This window comes from Melanostigma gelatinosum (genome assembly GCF_949748355.1).
Source record: "Melanostigma gelatinosum genome assembly, chromosome: 19".
Taxonomy (NCBI): domain Eukaryota; kingdom Metazoa; phylum Chordata; class Actinopteri; order Perciformes; family Zoarcidae; genus Melanostigma; species Melanostigma gelatinosum.
Window position 1 is genome coordinate 9,379,477 of NC_136652.1, and position 14,464 is coordinate 9,393,940.

The 14,464-nt window shown below is 43.0% G+C and overlaps 1 protein-coding gene across 1 annotated transcript in view; it reads left to right on the forward strand.

Moving 5' to 3' along the window:
- Positions 1 to 387: 387 nt before the first annotated feature.
- The window catches only part of syne2a (spectrin repeat containing, nuclear envelope 2a), a gene marked incomplete at its 5' end in the record, with an annotated part of 83,876 nt that continues 69,799 nt past the window's right edge, over positions 388 to 14,464 (forward strand). The window contains 25 exons of the mRNA XM_079291148.1: positions 388 to 463; positions 1,690 to 1,751; positions 3,914 to 4,009; positions 4,189 to 4,266; positions 4,345 to 4,437; positions 4,584 to 4,780; positions 5,379 to 5,578; positions 5,737 to 5,837; positions 6,065 to 6,154; positions 6,488 to 6,601; positions 6,709 to 6,846; positions 7,158 to 7,322; positions 7,508 to 7,620; positions 7,801 to 7,969; positions 8,186 to 8,282; positions 8,383 to 8,588; positions 8,711 to 8,863; positions 9,671 to 9,838; positions 10,421 to 10,579; positions 10,654 to 11,084; positions 11,214 to 11,391; positions 11,783 to 11,917; positions 12,130 to 12,285; positions 12,425 to 12,585; positions 13,471 to 13,774. Of these exons, the coding sequence (XP_079147274.1) occupies positions 388 to 463; positions 1,690 to 1,751; positions 3,914 to 4,009; positions 4,189 to 4,266; positions 4,345 to 4,437; positions 4,584 to 4,780; positions 5,379 to 5,578; positions 5,737 to 5,837; positions 6,065 to 6,154; positions 6,488 to 6,601; positions 6,709 to 6,846; positions 7,158 to 7,322; positions 7,508 to 7,620; positions 7,801 to 7,969; positions 8,186 to 8,282; positions 8,383 to 8,588; positions 8,711 to 8,863; positions 9,671 to 9,838; positions 10,421 to 10,579; positions 10,654 to 11,084; positions 11,214 to 11,391; positions 11,783 to 11,917; positions 12,130 to 12,285; positions 12,425 to 12,585; positions 13,471 to 13,774 (3,840 nt within the window). The remainder of the gene's footprint in view (positions 464 to 1,689; positions 1,752 to 3,913; positions 4,010 to 4,188; positions 4,267 to 4,344; positions 4,438 to 4,583; positions 4,781 to 5,378; positions 5,579 to 5,736; positions 5,838 to 6,064; positions 6,155 to 6,487; positions 6,602 to 6,708; positions 6,847 to 7,157; positions 7,323 to 7,507; positions 7,621 to 7,800; positions 7,970 to 8,185; positions 8,283 to 8,382; positions 8,589 to 8,710; positions 8,864 to 9,670; positions 9,839 to 10,420; positions 10,580 to 10,653; positions 11,085 to 11,213; positions 11,392 to 11,782; positions 11,918 to 12,129; positions 12,286 to 12,424; positions 12,586 to 13,470; positions 13,775 to 14,464) is intronic.

Consider the following 14,464-nt stretch of genomic DNA (forward strand, 5'->3'; position numbering starts at 1 on the left):
GCTGAGGCCATTTATTGCACACGGAACACACTCTACTTCATTGTAATCCAGTGGGCACTCGAGCTGTCTAGAGCTACAGGTATGCAGAAGATTTGTCACCAGGCCATCTATTTTTGTATATCTACGTTATGACAGTGCGGCTCTTTCCATCCAGCAGTTATTCCTCCTCTTTGAGCGCCTTTGTTTGAGTGTTTGCATGTGTGTACTTGTATCTGAGTGGGTGGCAATGCAAGGCCGTGGATAACCAGGCGGTGGACGCAGCTTAGCGAAACATTGACATTTTTTTCTCTCCCTTTTTTGGCATAGTGGATTTCTCTTGAGTGGACGATTTACAAATCCATGTCTCCCGGACCTTCCTGAGGTTTGCGTGCTGTGGCTGGAGGCTTCATGGCTTCAGGCGGAGCAGAGGAAGACGATGGAGGCATTCCATTGGACATCGACAACGTGCACATGCTCCTCCAAGGTCAGTGTGTGCTTTTGTGGATGTCGTGACATGTGATGTGCTGAGTGTTGAGATACTATGTCAATGTGGTCATATTCCATCCCTCTGATGAGACATACAACATGTACTATGAATTCAGAACCTGAAGAAGTTCCTAAAAAGTGGAAATGAAAGTGATGAAAACATCCTGTAGACACAACACTTGCGCTATCAATTTGTATTTTGCTATTTCACATGTGTATAGATTTCGTCTTAGACATATTGGACGAATCAGTCTTCATCTTTACAAATACTTACATCATATCTATCTTTCTGTATTTGCTGAATTTCAATTCTCCGTCTTAGTTTTACTCAGTCTCTGACATGTTTGTTTGGTCCACACCAATAAACTTGCATGTGGCTCCAACTTTTATGAGATGAAACATTTAAGGCAACGCTCAGCTCCTGGCCGGAGGAGGAAAACACTGCAGTTAACTTATATCGGTCAAACAGAGTCTTTAGTATTAAATTGAGAGCGTTTCATTCCTCACAGTAACTTTAACTGAAACCTAACTGATTTAAAAGCTGATATATATATATATATATATATACCATTAACATACTTTCACAACATTAAATTGTGTTTCCATCATATTTGTTATAAACATTTGTTTCGATGATTTTTATTTGACCTGAGATGCCAACTTACAGTGGCTTGAATCAGGAAGTTATTATGAATGTGGTGAAACCTCTTACTGTGGGCATGTCGGGTGAACTGGGTGGAGAGAGAGTGATTAAAACACTCAGGAGTTTCCTGCTTGGGCACGCTCTTATACAAGCAGCAGACTCACTGAGTTTGATTCGTGTATACATTCAAGTGTGAGTTCATAAATCTGAAAGTGACATTTCTATTTATTACAGATTGAATCATGAAAAAAAGTCTCCACGGCTTGTTTGTAATCATTCTGGCCATGTTCGGTCTGCAGGAAGGAACAACTTTAATCAAAGAAGTAAAATACTTTGAGACAATAATTAAAACTCATCATCATTTCCCATTATGCCTCTTGGCATGTAGGCCAGCAACAAAAGTCTTCCACTCCTGTCTGTCCTGGGCGAGTCGCTGGATGGTGCCCCATGATGTGTTTCATATGTTACAGAATCAAATATCTGAGAAAGATAACTGTACTGTCGCCAGAAACCACCTCATTTAAATGCATGTGGTTCTGAATGTGTGTAGATGACAATTTGTTTGTCTGTTTCCGCGACAGTGGAGCATGAGCAGATTCAGAGACGAACATTCACCAACTGGATAAATGCTCAACTGGCTCAGGTAAGTTAAGATACATTCATATACATTTTCTTTGCATTTGTTGAAGAAAACAAGAAACAGATCACAACCGATTTTGATGAAAAAATATATTTGTAAAAGTCAAGAAAGCTGCTGGAAGGTTTTAATCTATTTCACGCCTGTCGAAGCCTTTCATTTTCTAGGTATTGTCAAAGAGCTGATATTTTTTATTGAATAAACACCTAGTGCTTTATCAAATATATCCCACACATTCAGCTGTCACACAGGATATATCTTTTGGAGATTATCTTTATGGCAGTTGGAGAACATCACTGAGTACGTTAGAGAAAGGCTGGAGAAGTGACGCAGAAAGGGACTGATGAGAGAATGTTACACAAGACTGCCGGTGGATATGCTACTCATGTATTGCATGGCTTTACTTTTAATATGTTTAAGGCAAGGCAAGGCAAGTTTATTTGTATAGCACATTTCAACAACAAGGTAATTCAAAGTGCTTCACATAAAACCATTAAAAGCATCAAAACATAAGGCAAAAGAAAAGGAGATTTAAAAACAATTAAAGAAACAGTGTAAGAAATAAAATTCAGTTGTAAAATGGGGACATAAGGGGACATATTGTGCCCCACCAACCCATTTAAAGAGACAGGCGCTAAAACAGAGCGTTTCAGACTGTGTGTTTTCAACATTAAAGCATATAAACATGTTCCAGTAGAAACCCAGAATACAAGTTATGAACCTGAAAATAAGCATGATATGTCCCTTTTGAATATTATTATTATTATTAAGATTTTATTTGTACAGGGACAGTTCACATTAATCGACAGCACACATTAATAAAAACATGACTGTAAATGTGACAGTGTTAGCTAAAAAAGCTAATTTTCAACCGTTGTCCCTGGGCACGGTGTTAGAAGCCGCTAAAAACATTTAAACATTTAAAAACTGTTTAAAAAGACAACAACACAAAAACAAGCAAACAGAGCTGTGCAATACAATCCTGCAGACACAGGATCAAACATGACAGACAAGCAGGCAGACAGACAGACAGGCAGACAGGCAGACAGGCAGGCTACATACGGACATGGCAGGCATGAGACTGTTAGTGCTGACACACCTGGTTGTTAATGAGCCAGGCTTTGAGGTTGTGTGTGAAGAACCTGTATGTGGTGCTCTGTCTTATGTGTGATGGGAGAGTGTTCCAGGTGACTCTACCGGTTGGCCTTTTATTTTTACGTACGGTTCAGTAAACGTTTGAGATATTTTGTCATCTATATTTTCAAAAACCTGCTTTTAATTTGGGAGATGTTGCAAGCAAAACCCGATCACCAGCGTGGATATATTATGCGTGGAGTTTTGAATGCTTTTCAATCTCCAATATTTGGACAATAATTCAAATATGACTAAATATTTCGGAGAAGTCTACCTAGAGAGACAGCGTTGACAAATGACGTCATGCTGACTCATTGTTCAGACAGTGAGGTGCAGTGAAGCAGTTCACCATGGATCTTGTTGGAAAAAGACGTTGAGCTGCTTGTGAGACTCGGCCGGAGTATAAATAGTGGTTCAGTGAAGCGGGACAGCATGTCATCTGAATCCAGACACCTCTTCATAACCTCGTGTCCTTATGACGGAGCTCTAAAATCACTGGTTCGTAACCTGCCACCTGTTACACCAATCTGAGTCCACTGACAACACCCAGGAGGATTTACTTCCTGTTTGTCTAGAGGACAACGTTCACTGTTGTGACTTTGAGCTTTGACCCAGAAACTTTTCAATGAATCCAGTTTTACTGCAGCAAGTGTTGGATGAAAGAGAGAAATTGTAGGCTCTGACTTTTGTAGCTGCCCAGTAGCTGCCCAGTGGCCATGGGTGTAGCCTGAGTTTTACCGTAGTTGACTCAAGTTTGTGTGACAACTAAAACATACACTGGGTGCAGATTACTCTGACCTCCATGTCTTCTCCCTCCACCACTCAGCCAGTACTTTACAGCCTTCATCTGCTGACATATGCAGGGGAAGAGAGGCACTATGTTTTATTGTATTTTTTAAGCATACAGCCTTAGGCTATGCATACATCAGTACAATAACACTTACTGTAGTCGATGGAACAGGTGAAATGAATTGAACTGGCCCACTGCCTTGTTTTGATGTGTTATTAAGATTCATTTTTCTGCATTCTTCCAGAGATGCCCTCCCTCATTTGTGTCAGACCTCTTTTCTGACCTCAGAGACGGATCGCAGCTGCTGGACTTGTTGGAGGTGATGAGTAGCCAACCTATGGTGAGTTTCTACAATCTGATTCTGTTGTGAGTGAGATAAATAGATTACAAATTCCTCCCAGCGTGGGGTGGTTTAAAAAAACAAAACAACACACACACACACACACACACACACACAAAACTGTGCTAAAATGAACATCATTATCACAATAAAGCTGACTTTGTAATTCGTCTCCACAGAAAAGACAAAGGGGCCGAGGGGTTTTCCAGCAGAGGGCCAACATTGAGACAGCACTGAACTTTCTCAAGAAAAAATCTGTAAGTTTCCACAAAACAGACGAGGCATCTGAATCTGCAGTGTGTTTGTATTGACTTTGTTGTGGTTGGTCGGTGTAGATCAAATTGGTGAACATAAACATCCCAGATATCATAGATGGACGACCCTCCATCATCCTCGGACTCATATGGACCATCATCCTCCACTGTCATGTAAGTACCACTGGCAAAAACATATTAACTTAGGAGGAGAAACGGAAGAAGAAGACATTTCTTGTCCGATTTTACAAATGTATGAACCATTTTAAAGATACTGATAATTTGATATCCAATATTTTCTCTCACTGTCTCTGTTTTAGATTGAAGAGTTGGCCAGCACTCTCTCCTACAGTTCTTGTCATTCGTCCCTCGACTCTCTGGCCAGCCTGGACTCCTGGTCCGGCAGCCCAGTCCCAGCTAGTCCGGCCCCTGCAGGCCGGACATCGCCTCTCCACAGACGCTTTCGACGATCTGCCAAGAAGGCCCTGCTCATGTGGGTCAGGGACCAATGCCGAAAGTGAGTTGTCCACTGTGTATGTGCCTCGGTTTGCAGTTGTTATAATTAAGACTGGTTCAGCGCCTCTTTGGTTTGTCGTGTATTCTGGACTTCATTAATGGGGACAACTTGCTTTTTCAGTGCTTGTGCACATACATTTGGGTATCTGGAGTGCCTACCAACCCACAAACTGTGAAATAAGACAACCCAGTACGTTTTCTTTGAGCTGCCTGGATCAGAAAACATGTCATTCAACAGGCCATTTAGATTTGGCTCTCCTTCCTATGTCACATGCAGACTCACTAGAATATACCACCCGCCATCTGAGTACCTCCACCCACGGCTTGATAACTACCTTTGCACTGGTGCGCCATCATTTTCTTGCCGATCGGAGCAGACTGGGCAGTTTTGTGAGGGGGGTCTTAAAGTGACAGGTGCTAAAACGAAGTGTTTTTTGAACATGAAAGCATGTGAACATGTTCTCGTAGCTGAAAATAAGCATGATATATATGTCCCCTTTAAAGTGTCACAGACACCACTAATCCTACGCATCACTTCCTTCATTTCCCTTCTTCTTTCTTCTTTCTTTTGCTTTTGTATTTTGTTTTTTCTGCTCCAGGGTTGGTTGCTCCATCAGTGTGAGGAACTTTAAGTCGAGCTGGAGAAGTGGAGAGGCCTTCTTGGCCATCCTGTGTTCCCTCAGACCACAGCTGGCTGATCTCTCACTGGTCCAGCTAAGAAGCAACCAGGAGAACCTGGAGGAGGCGTTTCGCCTCGCTGAGAGGGAGCTCCACATCCCCCGCCTACTGGAGCCCCAGGGTGAGCCCCAGGGTTTGAAAGACTCATTTCGCTATTGTAGTTATAAACCTAAAAACAAACCTAAGACTGGTTGTGCTGAATGTCATTTAATAAGAAAACACCATTGCTGCCATACCGAACAACAATAAAGCCTTTCTGTGTCTTTCTCTACACCTCAGATGTTGATGTTAAAGACCCCGATGAGAAGTCCATTATGACTTATGTGGCCCAGTTTCTACAGTACTCTAATGACATGCCAGCACCCGATGACCATCTGCAGGTAGGCGGTGTCACTTTGACGTTCGCACCTTTACTGCCGAGACGACAGCATTGCTTTCAGTCACGTCTGCATCTTCCCTCTTATTAAGCTTGAGTAACTGCATAGTACTCGTACTCTGTTTCACGCTGCTTCGCTTCCCTCTTTCAAGCTCGAACCCACAATCTCTTGCATGAAACTGAGGGGTGTTCATTATTGTCCCTGTTTTTCTTCTGGTGCCGGTGGTGTAGCTGTTTCCTCTGGTCCAGCCTTTTTCTCTCTCACCTGTGAACTTGCCCGCTCACTTCACTCCAGCAATCGCTGTCTCACCGTTACGTCAGGTATAGCTACACACCGAGCAAAGAAGTCCTTCAGTTAGTATTTGTCAGTTTTCAGATCTTTTCTCTCGCTTACTGTAATTTGCATGAATGACACACATTTTATTGACAGGTGTTATACGATGCATGGCTCTCCCTGCAGAGGACTATTCTAAATTTGAAAAGAAATGGTTTCCAGGGGTCAAAAGTCATTGCTGTTATCGTGCTGAAACACAGTTGAAGTTAACTGTTATCTATATGAGCACGGTTCATACTTCTTGTACTAATTGTGCAGCTCCAAAATAGTTTTTCACCTTTGTTAACACAGCACTGACAGTTCAAATTTTGTAAGTGTAGGTCTCTTCAAGTGAGCGAGCACGAGAGGTGACTTCCTGGCTGCAGCAAGCCTACCAGGTACTGTCAGAGGCACGGACGGCTACAGAGAAATCAAGCTATGCAGACAAATACCATGTAAGCACAAAAGTCCAGAGCTGAAAGAAGAAAACATTCATTAGTGTGTATTTATTTTGTATTGTTGTGCAGCGATCATACAGGTTTTACTTTGTTTTGTTCGTCAGGTGTTTCAGAACCTCGCCGACTCCTTCACTGAGCAAAGGAGACCAGTGATGACCCTCCTCGCTGCCGCAAGACGCTGCCCTGAGCTGAGCCCAGAGCAGTGTGCGCTCAGGACAGCGTGCGATCGTCTGGAAGAGGAGGTGAGGAAATCCATTCTTATTGCATCCTCTGGTGTTTTCTTTATTTATTTAGTATTTAGCATAACGCAATATGGAATTAATGAGGAAAAATCTGACAAGTGTTTGCGCCCAGTTTGCTTTCAGTCTGGAAAATGTCTCCAGCTGATTCATGTCCTTCGTCTCTCCAGAATAGATGAATGAAAAATTCTTGCAGAGCGCGTGTTACAATTACCAGGTTTTGTCCTTATACCAGGTGGTGTATGTGTGTGTGTGTGTGTGTGTGTGTGTGTGTGTGTGTGTGTGTGTGTGTGTGTGTGTGTGTCATTCCCCAGCTGCAGAGATGTAAAGTCGATCTGGACTCGAGCCTTCCTCCTCCTCTGGACTCAGTGGTCGTGTGGCTGCAGCGTGCGGAGGCATCGCTGGCAGAAGAGGGAGGAAGAGCGAAAGATCATGCAGATGCTGCTGAAGAAGCGAGAGCTCAACAAGACACACAAAAGGTTCTTTTTATGTTGAAGCTGCAGAACAGATGTGATCCGTCCTGTTCTCAAATATCAAACAATTACAATCTTCTAGTGTTCTGAAACCCTGAAGCAACCGTGAGAGTATGAGGCAGTTGTGGACGTGAACAGAGATTATAACAATATTTTGAGACGTGAAACTTCTAATAACATTGTTTTTTCAGACTTTCATTGAGGAGATGAGCCACTTCGTCAATATCCTCGATACCTTCCACAACATGGATGACTTTGGAAACGTAGTCGTGCCCCTTGAGAAGTTTAATGACATAAAAAGATGGTGCGTGACACAATTGTTCAACTTCTGTTATTACAGAATTTTATTAACATCTATATCCCCACATGGGCTTTTAAAGCCATACATCTTTGAGTCCCTTGTATCTAAATGATCTGCAGTTTGGTTCCAATAAAACAATGAAATAATGAAATATAATGCATTAACACCTGCATTTGAAAACAGCTCAACTAATATCCGAGTCACAGCCAAGTATCGAGGGATCAAGTTTGAATTCCAGGAAACCCGTCACACTGTACTGGATCTCCTGGGCCGCATCAGTGCGAAGGTTTTGACCTGGAAAGCTCCCTACCGATCCCAGGAGGCGGTGCTTCTGCTTCTGCAGGACTGGCATGTACGTATCTGACAGAGCAGGACATAAAACCTTGTTACACCAGCTCCAGAAATGAATACTAATGTGAGCCGCATTATTTGGAGATAACGAGGAATGACATCATATCAAACTAACTCTCAAAGCACTCGGGGAAAAATATTTACTTTTGGCATTTAGTTAAACATAACGTCCATTTAAAGTTCCATTTAAAGTTAGTTCTGTTGGTTTGTTGACCAGGAAATGGTGGAGCACCACGGGCTGCTTTTAACTCTGATGGACGCTCTCCAGAACCTGAAGGAGAAGGCGAATACTTACACCAGTAAGGCAGCACTAGGTATGAGATGAGTCTCTGAGCTTAACACCGTAGCTTAATCTTTGATATGTAGGCAGGATTTTAAGACTTGTCCTCCACACACTCTTCACTCCCCACTCAGGTGAGGATTCCCAGCTTGTTACCCGTCAGGTGAAGGAAGCAGAAAGTGAAGCTGAGCTGGTCACACAGGCTGTGACGGCTGTGAGAGGCGTGATGGAGAGAGCGGTGTCTGCTTGGGAGGCTTACAACAAGCGCCTTGCTTCTCTACAGACGTGGCTGGCACAGAAGACACTTTCACGCGCTCAGTCTCCTCCTGTGGGGACGCAGGTAACCTCTTGTCTGGAATTCTGCCAATGAATAACTCAAAAAGATTTGCTTCATGACTCTCACTCGGAAGTCCAGTGTTAAGCAGCAACAGCCAAGTCATGATTGTGGTGTGGTTACCGCAGGACATGAGTGAGTGGACGACATGTCAGGCCGAGTTGAACGAGGCGGGGAACGTGCTCATTGAAGTGACAGAATCGCCAACCAGCCTCGCTCTGGCCGAGCAACTCCGCGAGGTCAACATGAAGTGGGCTGAACGCATGAAGAGGACAACGTTTGTAAGTGTGCATGTTCTCACTGTTCTTTTCACACATGCCACAAACTGTGCATGAAGGTTCAGTTCAAATTGAATTCAAACAAAGGATTTGAAATGTTTGTGATTTACAAAATGAATCTCAAATTGTGAGGATCAGCACTTATTATTTTGTTTTGAATGTCACAGGACAAAGTGTGACATAAAAGCTGAAACATTGGGACAACGGGACATACACATTTAAATCATGGTTGCTCGTCATCAGTGTTACTAGTTACCCTGTTAAAAATGTCATAAGTGATGTCACTTTTTAAAATGACTTCACCAAAGTAATGTAACTTGCTACATCTGATTACTTTTTTATCAAATGTTTAAAAGTGGGCAATAAAGCTTGAAAGTCCTAAAACCATAACTTAAACCAGGCAGTGTAAACCTCACCAGAGTACTCAACACTGATTACTGTCAAACCTTTATTAAAATGTCTTCAATGTAATTTTAATTAAGATTGGAACAGAGCTTTAGCATGATTATTGTGTTCTGCAAATGAGCTTTTTACCAAAAAATAACTGCAACTGTAATTTTATTAAATATATGTTTTTTCTCAGTAACTGTAACTGATTACAATTAAATCTATTTTGTAATTGAATTGCGTAACTCTGTACTTGTAACCATGTATCTCCCCAACACTGCTAGTCATGAACATGTCTTTCTATAGGAAGTATCATCGGAGCCCAGTGTCGGTCCCCTGTGCCTTCAAATGGTGCTCTCCATGTTTGTAGTATGACAAACCAAGGACAGGGTTCAGTTCTGATTTCTTGTATCTGCATGACAGATGCTTGATGACGCAGAGAGGACCTGTGGAGAGCTGCAGCGGGCTGCGTCCAGGCTGGAGGGCCGTCTGGCTGAGCTGGACCGCTGGAGCACAGAGGCTATGGACTGTCACCAGCACCTGAGGGAGAAAAGGCACGGAGGACGCTCTGCATTGGAATCTGCAGCCAAAGTCAGCAAACCAAAACTTTTGTTCACTTTCACAAATTGCCGACAGGTCTTTTGCACGGTCACGCATGGATCTTAAGTACAGCGTTTGTTTTGATTTGTGAAACTGAATTAGCAAGAGCAAATGGGGTCAACGCTGTTGCCAATTTGGTGATATGGGCCCCAGGTTTGTAATGATAATTCACTGTCATGTGACCTCATGTTTGATCTCATGGGCTCATTGTTGTGTTTTTACATTGTGTTTCCCAGTAATTACTTTGGGTTTTGTAGTAGTGTGACACGTTTTTCCCATGGAATTTAAGTTGACTGTGTTGCCAGATATGTACATAAACTTGTGCTAGACTCTGAATGGGCCAGGGGACTTGATGAAAAAGGGACATCTCCACATTCCCGAACATTGGACACTGAAATTAAGCCAAAGCTGGATTCGAGTGACTTGGGCTGAAGCCATTGGGCCACTCGAGCGTGCCTTTGGTGTGACTTTGGGGCAAATATAAAGCATACACGTGTCCTGGAAAGTTGTAAAACTATGCTAATGTTTGGTTCAGTACAGATAATGCAATGTGGGCTATATAATCCTCTCCAGGTGCTGATCTCTCGAGGTGTGCAGCTGGAGAACGGGGTTGTAACTGAGGTACGGGATCTGCAGGACCTTGTGGCACGAGTACAGAAAACCTCCCCTCTGCAGCACCTCAGTACCTCTGGCACACAGGACAGGATCTCAGAGGCAGCCTCCCACTGCCAGGTGAGATAAATCCTCAACAGTTACTCATATTTTCATGTGTGTATTTTTATGTTTTTTTTTGTTTAATTTTTTAGGAGATTCTTGGAATGTTTCGTTCCCTTGGGAATGTCGAAACAGCCCATCAGACACAGAGACAGCCAGAGGCAGGGTTGTTTGTTGTGGCCAAAACCAAACATGGAGACCAGATTGGGAATGTTATGCTAACCCAAGACCCAAATCTGGTTTCACCGGAGATTTCGCCTCAACAAAGGACAAGAGCTCTTCACGCTTGGCCTAACAACCAGCACGTGAGCACACAGGATGAATCCACCATTGAAATCCAAATGCTGGCCCGGCCGTTGAGGGAACCAATACCTGATATTCACTCTCCTCTTGCTCAAACTGTAAAAGAACCCGAGCCCATGGTCCAGCCTCACTCACTTTCCAAGTGTCACGCTCAAGCTTCAAGTCGGAGTCAACATGATCAACTTCTACCTGCTTTCATCCAAACTCATGCTGGGTCAAAGTGTCAAAAAAGTCCAGTTCTGTCTAAACATGTGACAAGTCCAGTCCCAGAGGAGGAGGAAAGCTCAGCTCCCTCGCAAACTCGTATATCGATATCTAGAATAAGAGTTCAGCCAAACACCGTACAGAGTGCTAAAGCATCTCCACATCCACCGCTTGTGGTCCGCAGTGAGGTTCATTCAAAAGACCAGTCAATGGCGAGGAGCAGACTGGAGAAGGCCAGGTTTCGTCTGCAAGGACGCATCCAGCAAGCCATGGAGTTATTCGGTGGCAAAGAGATTTCAGAGTCGCAGGCCAAGAGGAAACAGGTACAGTTTTAAACAGTGAATGATGGAGAACATGGGCTTCACTAATCCTAAATGTTGAAAGAAGTGTAAGCTCTGAATTGATTTATTCAAACAGTGATTTACTTGGATTAATAATCTATACTTCAAAGTCTTTACTTTCAGATTTTTCATTGAATTTGACAATAATCCACTTAAGCGCCTGCAAATAAGTGTGAGACATTCAAAGTAACTGTAAAACCAGCTTTCTTCCAACTTATCAAATGCTTGTCATGCTACAACACCCAGACCTTGGAAACTCGAAACTAAATCTCAGAATTAGGACAAAATCGCCAAAGGTCCGGTGGTGTTATGCTTTGCAACGCTTCCAGTTTTGTTTGTGCATGTTTGTTTAGCTGTGTGTCTTTCTGTGCAGAGAGCTTTCAAGATTCTGCAGCCTTCCATCCTCGATGAGTTCCTGGGTGCTGTCGAGGGTTTTGGGGCCTTTTGTACTGGGCCCCAACTCCAGGACGTGATGCTCCTCTCTGACTCTGTCAGAAAGCAGTGGGAGGTATGCCGGGGTTTTCTACACAGTAGACTGTTATACATCCAGTAGAAATGAGAGCGATATTGATCCTAAAACTGTTTTACTTACTTTTTTGGGGTTATCCTGTAACACACATTCATGACAAAAGAGCCCAATTAATTCAGTATTATGCTGGTGAACGTTACCCTTAACAGCTATGATGTACCATTATAACCAGGCCTTGTTTGTGCACTCAGGATGTACGCAGAGAAATGGCCGCTTTTGTTCCCATCTTGTGGTCTAAGATCAGAGAGGGAAAGCATTCCTCTTCTGTTGTGCAATGTGAAACGCAAACGAACGCTGTGCACGAAGCCAATGACCAGACTGACCATGACTCTTTGCTACAGCAACAGGTATTTGTCCGAACTCCATAACATGGCATTGACGTCTGATTATGCCGCATGGCGACCTGAATGATTTTGGGGAAAAGATTAGAACGTTATAGGGCCTACATGATTTTAGTCTCTCAGAAGTTCACATTCCTCCTTCCAGGCCGTCATGGACGGAGCTGCATCTGTTGAGGTTGATTCACTCCGAGAGCTGTGTGAAACACTAACACCAGGGACGTCCTCCTGCCTAGCAACAGATCAACTGCAGGAGTCAGATGAAGATCAGGAAACACAACCCAGTGACACAATGCTCCCCTCTGACTGGTAAGATAATGCTAAGGAGATGCATATTGAGGTGTAATATATTAGACATAACTGCATTTAGGAAGGAAATAATAACAGCTCTGAAGCAAAGGTAAAGCAAGCCACTCCTTCAGACTGGTGCAGATTTTTGATTTGTGTTGTGACTGAATCTCAAGTGTAACAGGGAACTCATAAGCAAAGAATTCTATTGAAAGTCTGTATTGAATTTATTTTGCATATCACACACATTCGTCAACTTACCACAATTCTGTGGACCACAGCAAGTATAAAAAGGAACCTTGCACACCCTGAAGAAAACCACATGATAGATATTTGTGTTGGTGAAGAAATGGTTGTAGAATATATCATTTTACAAACCTTTACTTGAGAAGATCATATTTTGCCTGATATCATGTGGCACCTCAAGCCAAGTTTCAGTGCTTGATTGTCACCAAACAGGGCCTTGTAATCATTGCAAATCTTTTGAATTTGCTCTCATAAAGTTCATCCTTAATGATGTAAGTATTTTGTACATGTAAACATAAATTCCAGTTCATATTTCTAATGTGAGTCCAATTCAAGTAAAAACAAAAAGTGGGATTTGGCCAATGTTTAAGCCACTTATTGGTAGGTAACACATAAACCATTAGGAAGTAAGTCAGGTTTTAGTTTCAGAAAATTTCACTTTAATTGAATTCAGTTTATAGCATCTATGAACTGTGAATTTAATTTAAGTTGAACTGCATTGTTGAATTGAAGCAGACAGCTTATTTATTAACAATTGCCCCTCTGTAATCCTTCAAGTCTATTGATCTTAATGAGAATCCTGGAGGACTGATTCTTTCTGACTGACTGGTCCCGACCTCCCCCCCCCCACGATAAACCTTTCTTTTTTCTTTAACTCAGCAGGGGACAGCAGCTCCGGGGAAACACCCCGCTGAGAGCGACCGGCGTGTCGGCCGACACACAGCAGAGCAACGATCTCCCACGGAAACAAAGCGTGGACAGACCACAACAAGACCTCTCACCTGTGTGTGGTGAGGTCATCCATCTGCAATCTCAGGATGTCCCGACGGAGAGCGAGGATGACCCAACAGGCTGCGGGTCGGCGAAAAAACTAAAGCCCTCACTTCTGACCAAAGAGCAGCTGCCGAAAGCTCGTCTACTGCACATCACACAGAGCAACCAGCAAACCCAAGCCCACATACAGGTAGGAGCAGCTCATGAGGGCTTTTACATGGATGCCATCTACTCAGCTTTGTGGGCTCCCAGAAACAACTATTTGAAAAATAAAGTGAAGTGACAGTAAGATAAATAGCTTGTTTGGAGTGGCTGGTCTTAATGGAGGTGTTTTCAGTCCCCCTTTCTTTCGATGTAGCACTCACTTTGATTTAGAAGATGTTTGGATTCCAAGTTTTAGTTGCCACTTCCATGTTGTAAATATTGCATTCGAGTTTTGAATTTCATATGTGATTATCATATTCCACCACTTTCTGTACTGGACAGCTCACAGATCATAATTTGGGCCAGTCAGGCAGTAATGTGGCATGCTAAAATGCTCTCCATTGAAAACAAACTAATAAGTCACATGACATGTATGGTTTACGTCATAGAAATAACACTCATCACTCTTTATTTGACATCCTAGGCCTCCATGTTCCTTCACATTTTGTCTTGTTTAATGTGCTTGTCAGCGGGTGAGAGCCAACCCCAAATTGGCTCTCGTTTTGGAATGAGCTTTGTCCGCTTGGCGTTTTGCCGTGTTATATTTGCGTTATTTAGGAGCATGTGTCAACCATTTTCATAGCGTCCTCTTGGATGCGCTCTTACGATCTGGCACCTGATCACTCCATCAGTGATTGAAAGGGATTCTTTTTGTATGCGTCGATAAATTGTTTTT